The sequence below is a fragment of the Excalfactoria chinensis genome, chromosome 2 (assembly GCF_039878825.1).
Source record: "Excalfactoria chinensis isolate bCotChi1 chromosome 2, bCotChi1.hap2, whole genome shotgun sequence".
Lineage (NCBI taxonomy): Eukaryota > Metazoa > Chordata > Aves > Galliformes > Phasianidae > Excalfactoria > Excalfactoria chinensis.
The window spans coordinates 119,363,538-119,389,312 of record NC_092826.1 but is presented as its reverse complement, the minus strand read 5'-3'; the positions used below and the strand labels follow the sequence as shown (position 1 = coordinate 119,389,312).

Below are 25,775 nucleotides of genomic sequence, written 5' to 3'. Positions count from 1 at the left end.
TTTTGTCTCACAGAAGATCGGGAGCGTGGTGAAACGGCAACCAGATGCTTCGGTGTTCCACACTTCAGTGTTCCAAGAGCCCAGCGGTACCGCGGCCGGGAGCCCGGGGAGGAGAAGAGCGAAGAGGAGGAGAAGGAAGTGGAAGAGAAGGAGGAGGAGGAAGGAGGCAGCTCCGCCCCGGCGGCGGGGGGCCGGGCTGCTCACCGCCGCGCCGGTGGGGACGGTGGCAGCCGGCGGCGGGGGCTGCCTCGGCCGCCCGCGGGGACCCAGTGCTGCCCCGCTGCGCCCGTCCGCTCCGCCGCGCACTGTTGTCATGGAGGAGCCAAGATGGCGGGCCTGGCCTACACCCTGGGCAAGCGGGAGATCAACTACTACTTCAGCGTGAGGAGCGCCAAGGCGCTGGCGCTGGGCGCCGTCCTGCTGCTCGCCGCCTGCCATGCCGCCTCCCGCCGGTACCGAGGTGAGCGGGGCCGCGGGAGGCGGAGCTGAGGGAGCGCGGGCGGGCGGCGGCCCTTCGGCCGGGGAGCTGTATGGGCCGGGCCGGGCCGGGCCGTCCAGGGCCCCCGGAGGCAGCTCGGGCTGGGGCGCAGCGGGAAGGCCGTGTGCGCTGTCCGAGCGGGCGGAAGCGCAGGGCCCGTCCGCGTGTGTGCGAGCAGCTGTGCGGGACGGGGTGAAGCTGCGCGCATCACGCAGGGCTTGGCAGCCGGTACCTGGCGGACACCGCCATTGCTGTCTGAATTGCTGGGAGGTTTTGATATACTCCTCTTATTTTATTTTATTTTTTAATCCTCTGTTCAACTGTTGGCTCAAAATTCGGTGCCTTGGGTGGGCGCAGCAAAACGAGCAGCTGCTTGTTTTTTACGTGTTGGTGGATGAGCACAGTGTTGCGTGCCCCGTAAAGGGCAGTGAGAGCCACTGGAGGAAAGCCTTCTGCTTATTTCCTTAACGTGGAGCATGTTTTCTTGTGTAAACCATGAACTTGATCCAAAGGCTGCGTACTGCAGAACGAGTAGTGCCGCTCCAGGACGATGGGGATGAAGCACTTTATTGTGGAAATGCGGAACAGGATAGGGAGACTTTGCAGATTCACCCTCCAGCTGACACGTCAGTAAATCAACAAACTGAAGAGCAGTAAGTTGCGAGGCATTGAGGTGTTGGCTGACTGCTAGAGGAGCCTGGATATGAAGTAACTGAGCCTGTTGTGCTGTGTTCCCAGAGGCTGGAAACAGTCTCAAACGTAGATGGAAGGAGGCTGGAATATGTGATGCTTTTTTAAAGAGGGAGATTGCAAGGCTGGCCTCAGAAAACAGGGGCTTCCATATACAGCAAATGAGCAAGAGGGCACTCTATGCATAAATAGGATGCACAAACAGAGAGTTGTTGGGACTGTTGAGTCATAAGTCGCATAAAGATAGGAATCTGTAGAAGTTGATTGTGTCAATATAGATTCTCATGAAGTTCTTACACCTAAAGCTTTTGGTTTCTTTGAGCCACTTTAGGTTGAGTGATGATTCGTCAGAAAACAAGTGCCGAGCTATCCAGCTTGGTCTTCTTTGAGCAGGTAGCGTTCAAAACACACAAATGCTTTGGGAAAGGAAGATGGAGTGTTTAAAGCAGGTAGAAAAGTTTTGGTGAGAGGCAAAAGCAGATGTTGCTGAGAGGTTGTCTTGCAGCTGTTCAGTGATCTTAAACATCTGGCATTCAGCAAACTAAGGAAAAACAGAAGATTTTACTTTGAATCCTGCGAAGGTGAAGCTGAGTTGTGTCTTGCTTATCGACTGTGTTGTTGGTGACTCTCTTGGTCATAAAATCCTCGCACAGGGGTTGTAGAGGAAAGGGCATGGATCAGGTGTGGTCTGCAAACATGCAGTCATTGGTAGAGGTGAGGGTCTCATGGCCCAGAGCAGCAGGGTGGTGGGAATTGGGCCATGCCAAGGGAGGGAGCGCTCTGTTGTACTTTTTCACACTGTTTTCAGGCATCTGTCACTGTGTCACTGCCAGCTGCAAGGGAAAGCTGAGCAGGAAAGGCAAACTTTAATGTGAACAACTAAGTATCCATTCATATGGATACTGTCTTTCTTTCATAGATACGCAGAATGGGGAGGAAAAGGAGAGCTGCATATAAATAAGAAGTATATAAATAAAACCACTGTGGAAGGTCGGTTATTTTTTACCCAAGAAACTGGCTCTTTCCATTACCAGTTTCTTCAGATATTAAAGCTTTCATTAGTTTATACTTCAATGCAAAAAATGCTGGGCTGCAGTTGGGATAGGTTAAATTCATGTTCAGGGAGACTGTCATGTTTTGGGGTTGCCTGATTTTCTTGCACGACTTTGAATGAATTAAGTTAAACTGTCTTTGGCTTATGTACAGCTTCTTCAGAGACTTAATTAGATTAATTAGACTATGTTTCACTATAATATCCAGTAAAAACCAGTAAAACTTACCAGCACATTTCAGTTGTTAGCATATTTTAAAGACTCGATCTTACAGCTTGTTGGAAATAAGTTTCTATTTATTATTACTAGAAGTGAAGTGGTTCAAGTACATGCAGACATTGGAGAATTAAGGAAATTATGTTATTTGAAAGCCAGTGTACAAAAACATTTTGCATGACTAAGAAAGACTGGAACTATGGTTGTCTTGAGTTTCTGGTTTCTATGAAAGGTATTTAAGCTGCAAATCTGAGCTGTGACATCACAGTTAAAAAGTAGGCAAGGATCTGGCTTTGCATGTCACTTGTTGTGTTCTGAGCTATTGCCACAGCAGTTCTGGCAGCAGGACCAGCAGTGCTGTGTTATGTGGGAATGGCTGGAAAAGGAAAAGAAAGGCTCTGATAAACTGCTTTGGGAAGACCTGTTCTTTAATCTGCTCACAAAGGGCTCTGTGCCAACTACTGAAACAAGCACCGTCTGCAAGAAAAAGGTTGTACTGCTGACCTGTACTTGTTGAAGAACAGGAGAGTGACAGAGCCTGCCCCTATGGAAATCCCTGAGGGCAGCCCACACCTCAGTTTGGTGCGGATGGTGTGTGTGTGTGCTGCAGTTAGATGAAACGTCAGTGAGAGCTGTGGGTGCTCAGGGGTTTGCTTGGGAGGTTAGTGGTGAATTTGAGAGAATTCCTGAGTTGCCATGGGATGATTAGTAAACACTTCTGATGGGAGAAATAAGGAGTTTATCACTGTCTGTGTATGTTTTAGTTAAATTTTAAATGCATCTTTCTTTCATGCATCAAAATCCACCTGACCCAGAGCTTATTGTGCGTGCTAGAAGTGTGTGTTGCTCGTGGAGAAGCAACTTTAACCTGGAGCTATGACTCAGAGATGTTTATTAGGACTGTCTTATCAGGACTGTTATAATTGCTCAGGTTGTTCCAGACTTATTTTAGTATTCATGATGTAATAGCAGCACTAAGTAGTCAAAGTTCCAGGAAAGGAAAGAAGCCTGGCGTCTTTTTGAAAGGAAGGAACGGGGAGCCTAAGTTGCAAATTATAATACTTGATTCTGTTACAGTTGCTGGATTTGGTTGAATAAATAAGCCAAGGGGGTAACAGGTGGGATACAGTCTGTTCTACATTGCCATTTCTGATTCTTGTGGAAATAAGTTGGAGGAGTTTCTGGGAGGAAAGGAAGGACAGATAATGTCTTCAGCTGCCAGTTCTTCCTTCCTCAAGCTAATTTTATGTTCTGCTCCAAGAACCACGAGCTGCGGTGTCTGCACTTCTGTATCTGATATATTCTTTGTGAATCCTAAGAGAGAGCTGGAGTTCTGGAATAAGAGTTAATTCAGAGCTTCGGCTGTCAGCTTTGCTTTAAACATGCATTTTATTTTTATTTTATTAATTGTATTTTCCCAGCTTCATGGATAAGGCCCTTTTTATTTTTCTGGGTGGACTCTGAAGTATTAGGCAGCTTGGGATCAGCTCACAAATGATTGTCACCAGTGTTAATGGAAGAGTTACCCAGGAAGATTCGCAGTCCCAGTTCTGTACTGTAGGACATACAGATATGTTTCCATCATCCCTGTTTTTGTTAATACTGATTCGACCTGTTGTGGTAAGAGATTTATGTTGGCTGGCTATTAAGTCCCTTACTGGACACTTGGATTCTAAGAGGGAATTACCTTCTAACCTCAGTAACTGTGAGACAAAGGACAGTAATACTGTTGAGGAAAGAAGAGGCCATTTGGTGACACGATGCTGAGAAGCCAAGACGGCAGCACTGCCTCCTTCATATTGGAGTTACTCCTGCGGGAGCACTGGGAGTGTCAGTGTTATCTCCCACCTTTCCATGCTCCTCAGCACACCTGTGAGAACAGCTCACATGTCCATGGGGGATTAATCTTCTTAATATGTATTTTGCTGGACTATTTTCACCAGGAAGCGAAGGCAGATTTGTGCCTTGTGCAGTACTTGTTGCATGCTGTAGAAAATAATTCAGTTCAAAACTTCAGAGACCAAGATACTGAGCTGTCACTCTAAGGACTGTGAGCTGGAGCAGAGTCGGCAGCACTGTGCTAGTTTCCATTCTGACCACACTCGGACATCACCCTGCCAAGAGCTCTCTGTTGTCCTGCCTGATCCACAGTTTGAGATAGAACATCTTAATAATTGAGATAGAACATCTGCCTGTCCTGTTGTGTGTGGCTTCCAGCAGCTCAGAAAGGAAGCTGATAGAAAATGCCCTTTCTCTAAAATTAGTGTAGGTTTCTCTAGAGGAAAAGAGCCATTGATGGCTGATTTACTGAACTCCAGGTTTCATAGGAGGCACTAGGTAGGGTTTGTGGCACACTGTTTCTGCACAAGCCAGTGCAGGTACTCACGGTTTCATTCACCACCATTTTCTTGTTTGTTTGCCAACTATGACAAAAATGTTGGCAGGCAGCTCCTTGCTAGCACTGTGTGGAGCTGCACTGAGTTTCTGGCAGCAGAACCAGATGTGTTTGCTGGAAGATCAGTCACTGATTCCATATCAGGTATTTTATTTATACGAATTGAACAAGTGAACCAAAACATCACCACTTGCAAAGTGATTCATTGTAATTAACGTAAAACTAATGGACTGGAAAATGGTAGGTGCAATTCAGAATCATCAGTAAAATCTCAAGTAAACATTTGTTGTTCTGCTCATTAACCCAGCATGTAATGTCAGCTGTTCCAAGGTGACAGCTGCATCTTAAACAAGGAAATGGAAAAGATTCTTTTTTACAGATCCCGTTTTGAGCTTCGTATTCTGTACAGGAAGCAGCGTCTGGTAATTCTGTGTACATCATTTAATTCTTTTAGTTCATTCTTGGATAGTAGGTAGCACAGCAGATCAATATCTTCTAGTGGAAACACCATTCAAGGTCACAACTTTCCAAGAGCAGAAACGAGATCACTAATGTTTTCTGGACAGAGGAACGTGCTGCTGAAAGTACAGTATAGTAAGCAACGTGACAATTTGTAAACACCTGTGCAAAATGTTGTTACAGTTAAGTTAAACTTGGTTAACGCTCTTGTTTGCTTTGATTTTTTTTATGTCACAAATGCTCTGTGGAGAAGCATCTGTGGATCCTGGTGAATGACAGGTTGGCCATGAGCCAGTGGTGTGCCATGGTGGCCAAGAATGCTGGTGGGATCCTGGGGTGCATTAAAAAGAGCATGGCCAGCAGGTCAAGGGAGGTGATCTTCCCCCTCTACTCTGCTCTATTCAGGCCTCACTTGCAGTACTGTGTCTAGTTCTGGGCTTCCAGGTACAAAGAAGACAGGGATCTCTTGGAGAGAGTCCAGCGGAGGGCCACAAAGATGATAAAGGGCTTGAAGCATCTCCTCTATGAGGAACTGCTGAGCAAACTGGGTCTGTTCAGCCTTGAGAAAAGAAGACTGAGAGGGAATCTTATTAATGTTTATAGATGTCTTAAGTGTGGGAGTCAAAGGGACATGGCCAACCTCTTTTCAGCAGTCTATGGGGGCAGGACAAAGGGAAACAGCCATAAACTGGAATTTCTGCACCAGTATGCAAAGGAACTTCTTCATAGTGAGGGTGATAGAGCGTTGAAACAGGCTGCTGAAGGGAAAGTGTGGAGTCTCCTTCTCTGGAGATATTCAAGACCCATCTGGACACCTACTTGTGCAGCCTGATGTAAGGAGCCTGCTTTGCAGGGAGGTTGAACTCAGTGATCTCTAGAGATCCCATCCAACCCCTGCTGTAAAATTCTGTGCAATGTTATCAGATTTATTTATTTTTTTAACAGTGGTGGGGCTTTGAAAATACTTTCAATGTGTCTGATTTCTAATCATAATTTTACTGGTTTAAAGGTGATGATACGTGTGAGTATCTTCTGTCCAGTGGGAGATTTCTTGGAGAAAAAGTCTGGCAGCCTCATAGTTGTATGATGCACAAGTATAAAAATAGGTAAGGAAACCTTTCTTTTGTTCTTCTTCTGGGAAAGAAGAGTAATTGTTGTCTGACTTCAACTGTAGCATCTACCACATTTCTGACTCCGTATTAAAATACAGATAAATGTTGGTAGCACTACTGATGCTCGTCATGAGGAGCTACCAGGTAGTTTGGAAACTGCTTTCTTTGTAGCACTGTAGAATAGGAAAGCCTACTTTTGTTTGTATGCAAATTACACTAAACTTTGAATTATTTCAGCACTGGAAAGATTTACTGTTACTTAGCACTGGATATATAGTTCATACCATTACCTATATTGCTCTATAGATTTCACTAAAGATTTTTCTCTAATATATTATGAATTTCCTGTAACACAAGTGTTGCTGTTTTGTTTTTCAGTGAAGCAAAAAACTGCCTCATAGACAAACATATTGTGTTTTTAGGAGATTCTAGAATCCGACAGCTGTTCTATTCATTCATAAAAATCATAAATCCTCAAATCAAGGAAGAAGGAAATAAGGTGAGATGGTGTATTTCAATGATTTCTGTTTCCTTCTTTTCCAGTTTACTTCATAACTTCTCTGAATGCCTTTTTTTGTACTGCTTGCTGGACTAGGAAGAAGCACAAAAAGGAAGAGAAAGATTAGACCAAGTAAATGAGAGTTTGAGAAATGAACTGGGAAGCTTGAGAGAACACTCCCAGCAGACTGGGAATAAACAAATGAAGCTAACTTCTCCCATAGCATGTTAGGCTTCATACTTGCTTCTTATTGAGAGAACAATTGTTCCATTCATGCCTTGCAATTTGTTATCTTACACATCAGTTAGATTGCTGACCTAACCTGTTCCTAAAAATCCTTGGGCAATGACAGGTTTCCGGGTCTAACTAGAGACTGAAGCTGTAACTAAAGCTGGCTTCTGATCTCACCATGCCTTTGATTGTTGCTGAAACGTAGATTTTTATAAGGAGAAGAATGTGAACTGCAGCCTGCTGGGTGGAAGCAGTAGGAAAGCTAGCTATAGACTGTCGATTTACTTCATTATGTCACACTTCTTAGGTCTGACTCTACATGTATGTGTGTAAGTATAAAGGCACTCTTCAATTCCAACTGCAAATGAGATCCGTCATAAGTACTTCTGTGGTTTAAAGGTGCAAGCTGGCAGCTTGTCCGACAGAAAGGATGCAGTCACTTAGACTTGTCAAAACAAGACATTTAATTGATGGAGTAACTTTCTTTTTTTTTTCCTAGTTATATCACATTTGCTGCCTAAAAGTGAGAGTAAATTGAGCAGCTGTGAGATGACAGGCTGCTATAACAAATTTTAAGCTGAGAGGTGTCTTCTGTCAAGTATTTATGAAATCAAGATCTGTTCATCGTAGATAAATATACTTTTTAGTAGGATCAAAACTAATGTTGTCTTAGTATTTAAAGGATTGTAAATGCTCTTATGGATATCTGACTGCTTCCCTTCAAGTTTCTCACAATCTCACTCATAAATATAATGATACCTTCCAGGCTCTGTTTCTTTCTAATATTAATATTTTTTCAGATCTTTAATTAAAGCTGTTTCATTTGATCTGTGTAAAGAAGGAAGGTGGATGAACAGGAAGGCTGGGGGAAAGGAAGTGGAAGAAAGAGGGGGGAAAAAAAAATCTAAGGTTTTCTCATTTGGGGAGGGAAAAATTAGGAAAATAGTTAATGAGCCTTTTCTAACAGAGTGAACAGAAAGCATTTCAGATGTAATTCAGGAAAAGGAACCCTCTGTGAGGGTAGTTTGTTTTATCAAGAAAATAATACAAACATTTTGCACTGATACACTGACTTGTTTATACAAGAAAACTCCGACGGTAAACATTTGGGTAAGAGCGAATTAGAATATACAGGTTTTTTTCTTCTGAAGGTAATATTACTTTGCTTCTATTGGTTTGTTTGTTTTGGCAGCATGGAAATATCCCCTTTGAAGATAAATCTGCTTCAGTTAAAGTGGTAAGTTTTTATCCGGCATTAAATTGTAAGCCATAATAATTTGACTCTGATTTCACACAGTGTAATCCAAACTGCAGTCAGAGGATGATTCTTTTCTAACTTCTGCACATGCTTAAAAGTGAAAAGTAGTTTCAGAGCATCAACCTTCTTTATAAATCTTGAACAAATTACATAAGAGTGTATCTTCAATGCATTATATTATGTATCAGATACTTTGAGAGACTTCAGCTTTGAGTATTCTCACAGATTCTACCCTTCCATGTACTTACATTAATCAAGAGAACTGCAAAATCTTTAGATCTGTGGAAGTGAAACAGATCTCCTTTCTGCTTGGGGTATTTCTGCTTTAAGAAGTTTCTATACGGTAATTTTTGCATATATAATCCTTGCAATTTCACTTCAATGTGTATTTGCAGTCCTGATACTTCTGCAGAACAACTAGATACCAGGCAGTCTGAACTTAACTGGGAGATATAATAGCATTAGCCAACATGTGGATGGTTTGGTTTTAGCCATGATAGGGTGGAAGGGAAATGCAAGGATGTCCCATTTGGCAGTCTAAAAAGTTAGCTTCTTGATGAAATCTTGACTCTTGAACTACCGGTTCTTGTTATTATTTTAACGGGGACAACTTGTGCTTTTATTTTAGTTTGTTCCTACCAGACTGCAGTGTCAGACTTATCAGACTCACTGTAAAGGAAATCTCACTTGGGCTTATTTATTTTGTTTTTCCATATTTTTTGTTTTTGTTAGCCTACTGCTTGCCTTAGTGCTTACAGATTAATTCTGCATTTCTTTTAAAGGATTTCCTGTGGTATCCAGAAGTTAATGGCTCTATGAGGCAGCGTATCAAATCTTGGACTGAGGTTAGTCTTGAACTGTTTATTTTAAGAAATTATTCTGACTTTTTCCTTTCATAAACATGGCTATAAATACAAAAAGGTTAACAACTGCAGCATATCACACTATATTCAGTCAGTTAGGTAGCAGAGGTCTGAAATTCAGCATCAAGATAGTGAAATGGAGTGTGTGTGTGTGAATATATATTAGTTAGCATCTCCTGTCTGCATAGGATGCCTTGGGCCACAAAAGGCCTCACCAAACCACAGGAAAAAGAAATCAAAACAAAAGACCTGCTTTCTAGGAGCGGGTTGATTCATCACAGTAGGAAATGAAAGAATTTTTCATCTGATTTGGCAACTTTAAGTTCTCTTTAAAAGCCAAATTGCTTGTGATTGTAGGTGTTCATCTGCTTTCTTTCTTACAGATTCTATGAAATGTAAGTGTTGGTATTTGCGATATATCTGCAATCTGCTGTTATGTAACCACTAAATGATGAACAATTTTGAGCGACTGCTATTTCAAATGCAAGTCTTAGTTAACCTGATTAGTACATTAAATGATGACTATGATTTCTGAATATTTTAAAACTAATTTCTTTCTACTTTTTCTCATAGGGTTCCGTGGCAAAACCTCATATAATTGTAGCTGGAGCTGCCACAGTAAGTTATGCATGTATGGGGCATGTGAGTAAAGGAGGAAGTTCTAGTAGGGTAATTTTTATTCTTTCAAGTTGGTTACAAGATAAAGCTGCTAATCTCAGTTTATAATAAAAATATATTCTCTGTGAAATTCCTATAGGAAGTAGTTAATTCTTAAATGTCACATATATTTTGTTACAGCTGTGTGATACACACTACTTGCTTTAAAAGCAGTTTAACTCGGAGACAGTTCAGGTGTTCTACCATTGTAGGAGGTCCATATAAATCCACTGGGCTTTAGGAATCTGATTAAGGCTAGAATGTCTCTGCTCAGTCTTTCTATGGGTTTCTTAAAATGTATGTAAAAATACTGCAGGAATTTTAGCTGTGTAGATTTTGTGACTGGGAGTCATACAGGTTCTGAATCTTTTTATTTCATTCTCCAGTGGTCTATCAAGCTTCACAATGGCAGCAACGAAGCCCTCGCGCAATATAAAATCAATATCACTTCAATTGCACCTCTTTTGGAAAAATTAGCAAAAAGTAGTGATGTTTACTGGATCTTACAAGGTAAAGTAATGAACAGTGAGTAACAAGAATTCATGTTGTCACTGTCTGTAGAACCAGTCTCTCTTAGGTTATGAAGAACTTAGTCCGTACTGCTGATTGAATTGCAGTGCAGCTTTTTGTGCAATTGTAGCTAGCTGGCTCCTAATCAGCTGTTGGTAGTGATGGAGGTTTTCATTCTCTCTTGGGAATTTTTTTTGCCTTCTGAACTCTTGGCTCTGAGTCTCTCTCAGACTCAGGATGCTAGGATTATTTTCTTTGCAGTGTGTTCTCTACGTGCTTTACAAGTGAGTAAAGCATCTCTATTGAGTGCTATCTATCTCTATACTCAAGTGACTAAAACATCTCCTGTGTTTATGTTCCACTGAGTTTTTGGATTACATAAATAATGGAAGAGATTCTACAAATGCAGCTTGTGCATGTCTAGAATTTACTCTGGAGAATATTGAGAATTTAGTTCTCTGAGGACAAACTTGCATCTGTATACTAAGCATTGGTGAGTTAAGATCAGGAGCCAGAAATCATGACTCAAAATGAATCTGTGAGGTTTTCCTTGTGGCACCAACCTTCTTTAAACAAAACTCAGATATGTCTTTGATGCTGAACAGGGAGCTGATAGGCTGAATGTGTTTTATGAGCCAGGGAATGTTTCCAGTGGTTGCCATCTTTGTGAGAAAGATAAGCAGGTTTTGAGCCCTGATAGCAATATACTCAGCTGTACCCTTAAAGTCACATGCAAGTTCCTGTCAAGTATAGTTCTAGAGATTAACCTGGATCAACAGATTCATCTTTTCACGTTACTTTCAAGACTAAATTTGTCTATTACAAAAGCAATTAGCTGTAAGACGCTCCAACATTCTGTTGATAAATATCCAATCATATAGGTAATCTCTGAGCTCTTTATGGTCATAATGGAACAAATAAGAGCAGGGACTGTACACAGAGTCTGTACACACAGGTTTGTATGGACTTGGATTATCAAAAATAGTTGTGAGGCAGCTTGAGTAAATAACCTTATAGCTTTTAGTGTGTTTTACCAGAGTTATGACCATCAGCAGCTTTTCATAACGACTTGGCATTTTTTTGATCTGGAATGCTGTGTAGCTTAGTGTTAAGTTCTAAATAATCCATGAAGCCTGCAGACAGCTAAGTACTACTCCAACCTGCCGAAAGACTAATTCTAACATCAGTTTAATTGGAATCAGCAGGAACAAGTGGAAAATGCTTATGGAATGTGGCTTAGAGAAATGAGAAACTTTGGAACCTTTACCTGGAGCATTCCATTTCTGAGAGAAGGCATAAGCAGCTCTACTCCAGCACCATGCTCCACATGGAGCACAGAAGCATTCATGTCTGGCCAAAGCTTTTTGATCTGTTAGTACATGTGCATAACTAGGGAATAATATTAAGAATATTCTGGTATAAACAACTCTGGTTACAGTAACACTCCCTGATTCCTCGCTGGTTTTACTATGTTATAAAATGACTTTGAGTACCAAAATGAAAGGAACTTGTACAATTTGAGCTAACCGAATATATTTGTGATGTAAAAGATTCATATACCCATTTTTTGTCCTTTCAAATTCAGATCCTGTTTATGAAGATATGCTGAGTGAGAGTCGGAAAATGATCACTAATGAGAAAATAGATGCTTATAATGAAGCAGCTGTTCGTATTTTGAACAGCAGCTCCCGAAATTCCAAAGCTAAAGTTAAAGTGTTCAGTGTATCAAAACTGATAGCACAAGAAACTATTATGAAGTCTTCAGATGGCTTACATCTGCCTGAATCAAGCAGAGATACGGTAAGTATTTTTAGCACTGGTCAAGATTAAAAAGTAATAGCAGTAAAACAGGATTTCAAGTGAATGTTTTGACACAGCAGACAATATGAATGTAGTGAGGAGCTTCCTGTCCTTCAGGAGATTTTGCTCAGTAGATTCCAATAGGTGGAACGTCAGACAGTTTTGTTTATTTTTGTTTATCAAAGAGCATGGAACAGATGAGAAAACATACAGTATGATTTGCTTCATTTTGTGGAGTGCCAGTGACTTTAATCCTTGTATTATCTTCAAGCTACGAATATTTATACATGTCATGAGCCTCTCTGAGTGCGGTCAGTGTGCCCTTTCTGTGGCTGAGCTCTCCTGCTTTGTCAGCATTAGTTCTGCTCCTTTGTAGGTTTCAATTGCTTTTGAGTATTGGATGAGCCAGATATCATCTCACCACAGGTCTCATGGTCATGTTGTAGACATTTTCATTACCCTGCCCCTTGAGGACACTAATTTTGTGAACTATTTTTCACAAAGATAGTGAAAATTTTCAAGTATTTATTGATTTATATTTTCATGTATTATTTTCATGTATTTATTGATTTATTTCATGATTTTCATGTATTTATTGATTTATAGCTCCTTTTAGAGCCAATAGAGAGAAACTTTCTGTTTTAGAATTAGGTTTAAGTCATTCTCCTTACCTCAGGAACCTAAGATTTTAGTCTTTGGAAGAGGCGTTTTGATTCCCATGCTGAATGCAATGAGGATTATGGGGATTCCTATGAATTTTTTCCTATATGATGAAGGGGAAGTGCATAGTTTTTCTGTCAATGCATGGTCTAGTTAAAGAAAATTTCATGTGATGAAAATATTTAGAGATTAATTGGAAAACTCTGTTTCTTTGACAGAATGCAATGATTCTCATGAATGTCTACTGCAATAAGATAATGAAGCCCATTGATGGCTCCTGCTGCCAGCCTCAGCCTCCTCTCACTCTCATACAGAAGTTAGCTTTCTGTTTCTTTACTTTGTCCATTATTGGATATTTTGTTATCAGTTTAATTCATCGGAATAATTATCGGAAGAACAAGTCATGCACTGATTTGGAAATTGGAGAGGAGAAGAAGCCTACCACCAATACTCCTAATGTTTCTACGTTAGAGATGCTGCTACACTGTTTCTGCAAACTTGGTCTAATCATGACCTATTTTTATCTATGTGACAGAGCAAATCTTTTCATGAAGGAAAATAAATTTTATACACATTCATCTTTCTTCATACCGATCATCTATATCTTGGTTTTGGGCTTATTTTATACCGAAAATACCAAAGAGGTAATGATCAAGTTGACATCTTATTTGTAATGTACATTGACAACTGGAGTGTAAATTTCAGGTTGCTGATTATTGGAAGTAAACTTTTTAATGTCAGTATAACTCATCTGCAGGACATACATTTGCAAGCAATGCAATGTTTGTATGGAGTTAGATGTAAAATTTCCTTAAAAGCATATGGATATGAGTTTGTTTAGCCTTGGCCATGGTCAGTTTTTAAGCAGGTGTAGCTCAGGTATGTGAGAGGGTAGATTACATTAACGTGTCTATTTGCAGGTGGGCTTTTAGTTTAGATCTGTTTGCCCATGAAGTGGTTTATTGTTTTGAACTTTTTCTCCTCGTTTTGTAGATGTTCGTTGTACTTTTTGGAATAGCAACACTCTTGTTTTGTTTTGCACTAGACTAAAGTGTTAAATAGAGAACAGACTGACGAATGGAAGGGCTGGATGCAGCTTGTTATTTTGATTTATCATATCTCTGGAGCAAGCACTGTAAGTGAATTTCAAGGTTTCTTTGGGGGAATTCAAATTGGGCAAAAAGCACAAATACTTGATAGAATTGAATCGAATGAATAATTAATGCTATTGTTCTTGTAGTTTTAGAAATGATATTTGCCAAATTAGGGTATTTTTCAGTTTCACTGATAAGAGCGTGTTAGGCATGACTCAATCAAATACAAAATGTACTTAATTTCTTCATGCAGAAGACCATGCTATTTTTAATTGTTAGCAACACTTTATGTTCAGAGCTCAAAACTATTGAAGTTAAGCTTTCAAATATCCCTTCTTAACTCTATCTTAACTGATTAAAGAATATGGTAAGTGTAAAATGATAATAATAAATAGAATCTGAATAGAGTTCTTGTAATAACACACGAGAGGTCAAGGCAACAAAAGAGCTTGGTAAGAAACATGAACAACAAAAAAAGGAAAACCAAAAGCATTTATGTGGTCATTTATAAAAGGCACATTATTTTTCCCCACAGTTTTTGCCTGTGTACATGCACATTCGAGTTCTGGTGGCTGCATATCTATTCCAAACAGGTTATGGGCACTTCTCATATTTTTGGATCAAAGGGGACTTTGGTGTGTACAGAGTGTGTCAGGTAAGGATATATTTATGTCTCTATTAAGAACTGTTTTCAGGTAATAGAATATCTACAACACATCCATACTTCCTGACTAGTGTGATGTTAGATTGCTTAACCAAAGTTTTCACATCCAAAGTGGATGTTGTTTCTGTGCAATCCAACACGTTTAGTGTTTATTTGTAATTATTTTGCATATGCAGTGTTGTCATCAATGTAAACAAAGAGTTTGTAGGCCTTAAAATATATATATATATTATTAAATACTTTGTAAAGTATAGCAATGGAATTTCCATTGCAATATGTGTATGCATATATATGTGTGTGTGTGTGTGTACATATATAATGACCCAAGCTGGTATTTCTATAGAACTTTTCTATATGAGTTGATAAATATTTGGTAAATTCAGGAGGCGGTTGTGTACAGACATTTGTTATTTGTCTTCCTCTGTGAATAAAGGTAATTGTTCAGTGAGTTATTCAGCACATGGCTTTGCTTGCTCCCAGCACTGCGAGTCTTTATGTAGATGAAACAAATGTTGTCTTGTCTCTGATTTAAAGTCATTCCCAAGTGCTTACATTGTAAAAGCTTTTAATTTTTGCATGCGTTTTGAGTCTTTTACTTATTGCTAGGGAAATGAAAACTCTTTGGTTTACTGGGACATTTAATAGTGTCCCAAAACACTTGCAGTATTTTCCTTTTGCTTTCCTTCCAATGAGTGATGTTCTGGATTTGTTGAAAAAACTTTTCACATTGCTATTTTATTAAGTATCCAACAGCTTTGTACTGAAGTAGGTTGCTAATACATGAACAAGAGGCGTCACTGTAGTATTTGCTGTCTCTTTTGGAACTTAGCAAAGCATCCTCACGCACTCCATGTTCATTTTTGTTCATTACAGAATCTCAGCTGAATTTTCCTTCAATCAGGACAGAGTTCTGCATAACAGCAGTGTGTTTAACCACTTGGTGTGTAGGACATCACGCTCCTCTCACATTTTTATTTAGAAGTAATGACAGTTTCACCAACATAATCAGGTGTAGCTGCTTCCTAGGAGGAGGAGGGAGGAATTGATTTATCTTTCATTTTTAAATGTTTTATTTTCCCCAAACCTTTTCAACTGAGGGTTCAAAAATGTTCAGATCCAATGGCAAAATGGAGAAAAAACAAATACTCTCCAAATGGCTACATTAATTCTCAGTGGTATTTTTTGGTTTATTTTGTAGGGTTGTTTTTTGTTGTTGTTTTCCCCTCCAAGACACTATGTTAGAGACTACAACAGATGGGATGCTCACTCAGTCCCCAGGCTGGGAGTAGCTCCATTGTACCCTGTTTTCATTGTTGTTGCTGCTGAAGTAGGCTAGGCTAGACTAGTCCCATACTGAATCATTAGACTAGTCCCATACTGAATCATTAACCTGCAGTCTCATGTTGCTCTGCCATTGTTCCTGTGTTTCCATATATATATATCCATATATAATCATCACGTGAGGTGATGTTTTCATGTAATGCTGAAGAACCATTCTCCCCTATCTCTGCCAACTTTGCCTTCCAGTCTATTTCCTCTACATCAGAATGTTTTCTTTCTTCTGGCATCCTCCAGGTATTATTTCGCCTCAATTTCTTGGTTGTGGTACTGTGCATAGTGATGGACCGACCATACCAGTTCTACTACTTTGTGCCACTGGTTACTGTCTGGTTTATGATCATTTATGCCACCTTGGCTATGTGGCCTCAGATAGTCCAGAAGAAAGCAAATGGTAAGATAATGCTCTTTTGCCATTCTACTCTAAAACATTTACGTGTTCCTACAGATGATAATCATGCAGGAAGCTGCTGTCTATCAAGAGCTGTAGCACTTAATAAATGAAAGCTAAAAGCATAGATTGCACTGTATTTACTAGCTGGAATTACTGTTATAGTGCAAGGACCAGTGCAGCGTGAGCAGTGAACATCTGCACATTGCCATTCTGGATTGCCAACATGATGAGCCATTCTGAGCGCTGATTCTGCCTTGTCCTGACAAATAAGGACTTGAGGTTTGTCTTTAGACCCTTAGATTTAGGGAACTATACAAAGCATTTCTTGGGATGTGAAGACTAGAAATAGAAATTGAAGTGAAATCCCAGTTTTTCAAGGATTGTAGTTCAGAGAAGAGCTGTCACCTTGTGGTAAATGCCTGTTAGTTAATTCACCTAAATTAGAACCTAAAGAGTCTTAGATCATCCTCTTTCCCAGTGTAGGGAGTAAAATGCAAGTTCTACAGTCTGCAGAAAGAAAAGTGCATCAAACGTGTGCCAGGAATAGGTGCTGGAATAGACTTGAGGTGTTGGAGTAAACTTGAGTAGACTTCAGTATTAACTGACAGCTTTGAGGAACAGTTTCTCTGTGTTGTGTTAAGAAGACTCTTGTCCTTAAGGTACTGCCCATCAGCTGCTTCCCCTGACTTTAATGATGTGTGCTCTACTTATTTCACATTCCCAAAGCTGATAGATACTATTTTATTTATTTTTTTGCTCAACTAGAGTGAGAGATTCTGGAGGACACTCTGTTTCTTTCTGTGTGGATGCTGACTGTTTTCAGGTGTGAGGCTTAGTTTAGGATTCGTAGATTGAAAATTGCTATAATTGCTTTAGTTACTTGAAGTAAAATGTAAACATCTAAGTAGTGATACGGTATTGTTAGTAATATTTGAGTATTTATTTAGGATTATTTCTAGTACTGAGCATAGCCACGCTAAATAATTGGCAATTATGATGAAATGTTTCCTTGAATTCACTAGTGGAAAACTCAATGACCATATACTAATTAATACTTTTTTTTTTCCTCAGGAAACTGCTTATGGCACTTTGGTTTACTGCTTAAACTGATTTGCTTGCTGGCTTGTATATATTTTCTGTCATATTCTCAGGTTTGTAAACTTCTCGTATCCTTTTTGACTAACGACATTATTAACTATTTCTACATTTTAATGCATGATTATTTGCTTCTTTGTCACATGTACAGAAGATAGAATGAAACCTGTTTATTTTGGTTTTGAATTGTTGTGGTTGCTGGCAAACAAAAAAGCACAGTTCAGTATCTTATTTCTTTGTAATGCTTGACGTATTCATTACCCTACTACAAATGTAATGAATATGAAGGTGTCTGGGTGTTTTCTTTGGTTTAGTGATGGGTTTTTTCATGTGTGTGGTTGGGTCTTTTCTGTTTTTAATGTGCTCAGAGTTAGCAGGTTCTATATCGGATAGCATATGGTGTTACAGACACCTGTGTCTCTCGGAGACCTGCTGTTGGCTTTGGTGCTTTATGAAAAGAGAGATTCTCATGCTGAATTACCATCTTACTGTTTACTACAAGTATAGATGGCATAAATAGGGCAGCGTCTGTCCCTCTAGAATTTACAGTGGCTTTTGTGTGTATTTTAATCCACTGTTGGTTTTAAGCCTACCAAACTGTAGTCTTCTGTGGAGCATGCATTAGTTATCCCTACGTGTAAGTGGATCTCTCCCCTTGAGCCTCCAATACAAAACGGAAGGGGTGCCTGTACCTTTATGGGGAGGCAGAAGAAGGTATCTTTCTCATCTGATCAAGATTTTGACTTCATTAATTTATTAGCTTTGGCAGGGGTAGGGAATGCTTCAGAGGAAACCAATTATTTTGGTAACACAGCTTCAAGTTCAGATTATCTAAACTAGTGAAGCTGGAATGACATAAATCAGTTACCTGTCTTTTGATATGACTTTTAGTAAACGTGGTTGATGTCGGTGTTAATGCTTTTGTGATGTTTGTTTTTATACAGGGTGCATTTGAGAAGGTGTTTTCTTTTTGGCCTCTGTCCAAGTGTTTTGAACTGAATGGGAATGTCTACGAATGGTGGTTTAGGTGGAAGTTGGATCGCTATGTATGTACCACTTACAGACCTTTACAATGTACTTTTTAAGGCTATATTTTTTTCACTTTGGAGGCGGTGGGAGGGTTGTTTCCCCTTCCTCTGGAGCAAACAGTAGTTTGTCATAGTAGTGTTCTCTTTAAGCATAAGACACATCCACCTTAATTCTGCAAAGGCCTTGCTTTGAAGACAGATGTTGGCTTGCTTACTGCTAGATCCCTCTTAGTTGCTTAAAAAATGATCTAATTTTTATTTTCCTCTGAAATGTTACTGTGAAATAAAACAGAAGGACACAGTTTTATTATTCTACCTTCTTATAAAGGTAAATGGATTGTCTGAGGTGGAAGTGTTTACCTACTAACCTTACTCTTAACTGGATCACTTGCATGCTTCTCCCACTGGCACTCTTAAGTAACTTCAATCTGTGGAGATCATGGGGCACTGCCTTGCAGCATTTCAGGCACAGAGCTCTGCTGGTCCTGAACAGTGCGTATTCTGTGGTGCTGCTGACAAGGAAGTCCCAAATTAACACTGAAGACAAGCAACACATGGGCCTGAAACAGCATCGTGTTGCTAGCTAATGAGAAACAGGCATAACTTCATAAAACACTCAGCTGAAGAATTGTGCCTGTGAGAGAGGAGAGCGCTTGTAGTGCTTCTTGAATATTTTCACCTGCCAACTTGGGAGAAGGCCGGGGCCTCGTGGCTTTTCCCCAGAGAAAGCACATGTCAGGCGCTGGCACGGATTGCACGGGATAGTGGGTATTTGAAAGCATCTTGAAACTTTGCTGTCTTGAAACTTCATGTCTTTAATGCCCTGGGAAGAATTAGTAAGAATGCTTTATCCTTAGTATTTCAGCTGAGTTAAAAAAGCAGATTATGACAACCTGGTATGGGAAGCCAATTTTTGTTGTTTCAGGAAATCCCCGGGCTTTGGTATTACAAATGGATTATACTGTAGCTTTCCTGTTGTAGACGTTCATGCCTGAAGTATGTGTCAGCCATAAAATACTCATTGTGTTGTCTTTTACAGGTGGTTTTTCACGGGATGCTGTTTGCTTTTATTTATCTGGCATTGCAGAAGCATCAGATGATTTCAGAAGGAAAGGGAGATCCGCTTTTCTCCAGCAGAGTTTCAAATGTTTTATTATTTATTTCAATTGTATCCTTTTTGGTAGGTACCTCATTTACAGATTTACAGGGCTGGTTATACTTACTAAAGAATTCCTTCTGGTTCTGAAGTTCTCGTTTAGAGAATATATTGGTTTAAAAATCAGATCTTGATCTGGGGACGCTTCAGCTGTCTACTTCTGTGCAGCCTGAACCACCTACTCACTCATAGTTTTGAGTCAACTCTAGATGAGGACCTCATCAGTTTTTCACATCGTTGTGAAAACTGTAAGACAACCAGACAATATGATAATTATCTTAATAATATAATTATAATAATATAATAGTCGTGGCATTGTTCAGTTGTTCTGTTACTGTCCCACAGCCAGATATTGCTGAAACACTTGAGAATAGCCTATCTGTTGTTTCATTTGTCAGTGTTACACACCGCTGTTCCTCAGCTGGTATTTGTATCTTCCAGACCTACTCCATTTGGGCTAGTAGCTGTAAGAACAAAGCGGAGTGCAATGAGCTGCATCCTTCTGTTTCAGTGGTGCAGGTAACGATGTTCCTTTTTCTTACAATGATAAGTCTAGACTGGCAATCTGCGGGCTGATTTTAATTACCAGCTGTTTGTAAAAATACATACTCAGTGTGATAAATATGTCTATGATGCATTTGCGGATTGGTTAAATTGGATGAAATTGTGTGTGTGTGTGATTTACTTGTCACCTACAGTCACATCTTTAACTTTCTGCTTTGTTTCTTTTCCTTAAGATTTTAGCTTTCATCCTCATCAGGAACATTCCTGGTTACGTCCGTTCTGTCTATAGCTCTTTTTTTGCGTGGTTTGGTAAAATTTCTCTAGAGGTAAGTCAGATGACAGAGTTGCGTCAATCTTCAGCTTAGAAACCTAGGGTGGTTTTGTTACATAAATTGCAGCAGTATAGGATGAATATTGAAAGCACATTGTGTTATTTAATGCTGTTCTTTGACCTGTTTTACTGTAGCTTCCACCTGCACTAAAATGTCACAGCTGAAACAGTAGTATGAGAGCAGCAGTCTTATTTCTCATGTTGTTTAGGAGGGGACTTGTAGACTGTGAGAGCTGAGGTGTAGTGCTGGGGTAAGCTGCAGTGTGTATGCAACTGGAAGACAAAACGTGAGTCGTTTGAAGAATCAGTATTAACCGTACTGGCAGAATAAGCACACTTATAAATCAGTTTGCCCTAGAAAGCTTTGCTGCATTAATAAATACAACTTCACAAGCAGAACCCTTTTTTGTGCACATTTTCTTGTTCCATTGGGAACATACTTTGAAAGAGTAGGAATTACTTTGCTTTCCATTTTGCTTCCTCTTTGTTAATACTACTCATAAACACTTTTTAAAAGAAAGGAGAAAAGAAAACTTACAGGAGAATCTCGATGTGATACAGTGGAGTCCATGATTAAATTTTTCCTTTAAGGATGATGTTTCCAGCATCCTGATCCCTGGTGGACTTTAAGGTGCTGATCAGCTCCAGGAGCTTTTCCACTCACTGCAGTTAAAACATTACTTTGGTTTGCAGGCACATTAGTAGGCAGAGGGCTGGTTGCTGAGTGCAGGTGTATTCCTGATCTGTTCTGATAGAATATAAGCTGTTTGTGTTCAACCTGCTGATGTTATGTTTGTGTTGCCCTCTATTTTTTTTTAATGTTTTAATTTTAAAAAATATTTTAAAAATAAGGGTTTTGTTACTTATATTCTTTAACTATAACTGTATGCAGCCCAAGACAATTCCTCTTCACTCAGTGTGGCCCAGGCAAGCCAAAAGGTTGGACACCCATGAAAATGATGCTCCTGTATGCCTTGTAGGGTTAAGTCTAAGCAAAGCTAATTTGCTGTGTGCTCTCTCAGTTAAATAGTCTTCAAGGTCTGGTACCGGGCCTTATCTAAGGGAGCTTATAGCAAAGATGTGTGGAATACGCCTTCTGGAATGGCCTGCCCAGGGAGGTGGTAGAGTCACCATCCCTGTCAGTGTTCAAGAGGCGTCTGGATAGGGAGCTGGGAGATATGGTTTAGTGGTTTTCTGTAGGTGTGGTAAAGGGAGGACAGTTGGACTAGATGATCCTGTAGGTCCTTTCCAACCTTGTGATTCTATGATTCTCAAAGTACGTTCTTCAGTCTTACTTGTGTCTTACTTGAAGTACGTTGTTTTGCTTGATGCAGTGGTAGTGATACATGATTTTCAAAGAAGCAAAAATATTTATGGTAGGCGCTTGTAAACATTTATTTTCTCTTCTAGCTTTTCATTTGCCAATACCACATCTGGCTGGCAGCAGACACAAAGGGGATCTTGGTGCTCATTCCTGGCTATCCGATGTTTAACATTATCGTCAGCACTTTTATCTTTGTGTGTGTGGCACATGAGATTTCTCAGATCACCAATGATCTGGCACAGATTGTGGTTCCTAAAGATAACTCAACTCTGCTGAAAAGGTTACTGTGCATAGCTGTGTTTTTTTCCGGACTACTCTTCTTCTCAGCAATGCAAGAGCAGTCAAGGCATTAATTTGGAAGGGTTCTTGAAAACTTTCTTCAGGTTGCTTTGTGTCTGCCTGAATCAAAATTCTCAACTGGAGGTACAAGAAGACATTGATGTGAAGTTGAGTGGAAGATGTAAATAGTGGAAGTGTACATATTTTATGTGAAAATCACCGTCTCCAAGAAACTGAGAAACAAGAATGCACTGTACAGAATTGCATGTGAAAACAAGTCTTTTTCTACTGGATATATGTTTCTGTTTACATATCTGTATAAACTTGGCAAAACGAAGTGAAGTTAAATGGAGTAGCAGCATCATGTGCATATCATGGAACGACCTGTTCCTTGGGTCCACCGAATGGAGGGTGGATGCTACTGTACGACGCGTAGATGTAACACGCGCTGTTGTCATTCTTAGCAAGGAGTGAGAGGAGAGCAGATCTGCATTCCTCTGGTAATCGTCACCTTTAGCTGATGTGAAACATGAAGTTATTTCTCTGGTAAATCGGGGCATTTTTCTAAACAGGGTGGTAATTTGTTGTTTAGGTAAAGATAGTATCTGTCATGTGAAACCTTTTATGCACAGAAATAAGAAGTCTGTACCACTTCAGTGACTTAAGATGATATACAAGTTTACATACCATTTCATGTGCTTTAAAGACATTTCTAAGTATGGTAAATTATGAGGTGAAATCTTCAATATATAGAATTATTTCTTTTTTTTTTCCCCTAATTTTTGCTTTATTTTAAGTTTTCCACTAATTCATGTAACTACGTGCAGTTCTTTCTGTACAGTCCCCATGTTGAAGCTATTGGGAAGATACTGAGCTCTTTCTTCATCGTGTACGTTATTTCCAATGTTTGGAAGGTTATCCTCCTTAATGAGAACGTGAATCGCTGAAAGATATGGTAAAAGCCAACACTGGTGGACGGGATGCATTGCTTGCCATCTGTGCCAGTATTAGCGGTCATGGAGAACTTTGAGCTTGAGGGGATAATTTTTGTTTTGTTCTTCGCAAGCTGAGTATTGTAGATATAATTTTATTTATCTGTTGTACAGATTCGGTTAAAAGATTTATTTTTAATGTTTGAAATAATGCACTTGTTTACTGTTACTGTATGTGGGATAAAGAGATTTTTCTTTTCATGTTGCGTAATATGAAGTAATTTAAACATTAAATAAATGTGCTGTGGATGCTTATTTTTGTAATGGGAACAGCAGCGGTTAAGTAAGAGATGTTTTACTGCCAGCCTCCAGCTGGGCTGCAGCTCACCACCACACCTGTTGTAAATTGCCAATTAGTACTGCAGAATCCCTCTGAAGTGATGTGTGGGCAGTGCTGCTGCAAGCTAAGGGAGGATGGGGTGTGGGGCTGTTCTCTCTCACGTGGGCACCTGAATGCAGTGGTGTAAATCTCCCCCGTCCTTCTCCCCGTTGAACAGAAAGCCTGTGCAGTTGGTACCATGTCTTACTTTAATTCTGAAGTACTGCCATCGGACATCATCATCCATGTAAGAATAAGCTGTTCAGGCACATCATCATGTAATAAACAAGCAGTGACATTGCTACTTAATAGTCATCTTATTTATTAGATTTTACACCCGGTACATTTACAGACACCTGTAGTGCTTTCTACTTGATGGTAGACAATCTGGTTACAGAATCAGTTGTGCTGTCATTGTACATTGCTACCAAAGGCTGTAACTTTGCCATTCCATCTATCACCGGTTCGAACTTTTACTAACTCTTTAACCATGAAGTGTCTTCATCCAGCTTTATATATTTGTGCTTCTGTGGTAATTATTTTAATAAGTAAAAATAAATCATTTCTTACTAAACTTACCTCAGCTGCCTGAAGCTTTCAATCACAAAAACAGTTCAGGAGGGCTTAACACCCACCAGCTACGCCATCGGCTTTGCTCAGAGGACACGCAGCACCCGCTGCTACCACCTGACTCTTTGTGCATATATGTAACAGGTTATGAGATCTCCTCAAAGAAACTGGCCCTCCTGTGTCTTAATACAAACAAAAGGGGAGCAGCTCAATTGGTATTGAAGTGATTGTCGCATCGTCCTAAAGTTATCAGAAGTGACTGCAGTCTGAGCTCAATGCTATTTACAGAATGTGGTCTTTAGGGTGAATATCATGACTTAAAATCTGTTCCATTCATTTCTGTTTCAGAGCACTGGCAGCTCATACATTTGAGATTGGCAGCAGAAACCCCAAGGGCTGATTTGATTCAACTTTTTTTGCAGCGTGGTGGAAAATAAAAAGGTACCTTTTTAATTTAGCATGATCTCGGTGCTCATTGTCTAGTTTCTGATTCGCTTTTCCCTGATGGTCAGCCATCCGTGCTGCTGGGAAAGCAGCGCTCTCATGGGAGACTGAGTGATGAAATCTCCCTTGGTACATTTTGAATGAGGTTGGTGTGAGGGGTGCCACTTGGAAAGCAAGTTGGAATGGCTCTTTATTCCACCTGTTGCACCAACTGACTTGGATTTTCAGCTTAGATGATAGCTTGAGCCATCTTTTGTGGTATGGTAACCACTGCCAGCAATCCTGTGGCTAGATGAACTTGTTAGTAACATGGTCAGTGTTACACCTGACATTTAGGGCAGCTCTGCAAACTGTGGCCATTAAGGTCTCATTTACAGAGCAAATGGGATGTGCTCTCCATCCTGTCCTGAGCAGCAGTTATAGATACCACTGAGGCTGTTATACCTGTTGCACAAAATGTGTCTACAAAGAATCTCAGGACTGTTTTCTTTTAATTAATTACCTGCCGAGGACATTGCACTGAAGTCCAAGCCTTAAAAAGCCTTAAAACTTCTGGGGTGCTGTGTCCAGACCAGGGCCTCCTGTACAGGAACGATGTGGAGCTTTGGAGCTCCAGGGCCACTAAGATGATCAGAGGGCTGGAGCACCTCTCCTATGAGAAAAGGTTGAGGGAACTGGGCTTGTTTAGCTTGGAGAGAGAAGGCTCTGGGGAGACCTCATTGTGGTCTTCCAGTACCTGAAGGTAGCATATAAACAAGGGGGAATGGCTGTTTGTGGGGGCAGATACTGATAGGACAAGGGGGAATGGTTTTAAACTGAGACAGCAGAGGTTTAGGTGAGATATTAGGAGAAAGTTTTTCACCCAGAGGGTGATGATGCACTGGAACAGGTTGCCCAAGGAGGTTGTGGATGCCCCATCCCTGGAGGCATTGAAGGCCAGGCTGGATGTGGCTCTGGGCAGCCTGGTCTGGTGGTTGGTGGCCCTGTGCATAGCAGGGGGTTGGAACTGGATGATCATTGTGGTCCTTTTCAACCCAGCCCACTCTATGATTCTGCACGTAGTAGGAGGGTTGAAATTGGACGATCATTGTGGCTGGTCCCTTTCAACAAAGGCCATTCTATGATTCTTTGAAAAGGAACAGCCTTTCACAAACAAACACGTTACTTTTTTCAGTGTCGTGAGAAGGGGAAAAAAAGCCAGAGACTGCAGTCTTCCTACAATCAGGGTAATGATTTTAAAGTCTCCTCTTAGGGTCAGTCTTGAGTCTTTAAAGTAGTCACAGTTTCTCTTGGGACAGACCTGGAAAACCTCAGCTACAGAAATACAGCCAAAATACAGCGATTTTAAAGCAGATGCAGCTTT

At 40.2% G+C, this 25,775-nt stretch overlaps 1 protein-coding gene across 1 annotated transcript; it reads left to right on the top strand.

Annotated features, from left to right (window-relative positions):
• On the top strand, nt 1-23,334 carry CASD1 (CAS1 domain containing 1). Its single transcript, XM_072330487.1, has 18 exons — nt 1-460; nt 6,300-6,396; nt 6,781-6,901; nt 8,325-8,369; nt 9,173-9,235; nt 9,827-9,871; nt 10,297-10,420; nt 12,006-12,220; nt 13,099-13,524; nt 13,926-14,015; nt 14,510-14,629; nt 16,214-16,370; nt 17,442-17,521; nt 18,410-18,511; nt 19,533-19,673; nt 20,091-20,168; nt 20,387-20,479; nt 21,895-23,334. The coding sequence occupies exons 1-18, from the start codon at nt 328-330 to the stop codon at nt 22,159-22,161; spliced, it is 2,397 nt and encodes a 798-aa protein (XP_072186588.1). The 5' UTR covers nt 1-327; the 3' UTR covers nt 22,162-23,334.
• Nucleotides 23,335-25,775: the final 2,441 nt, after the last annotated feature.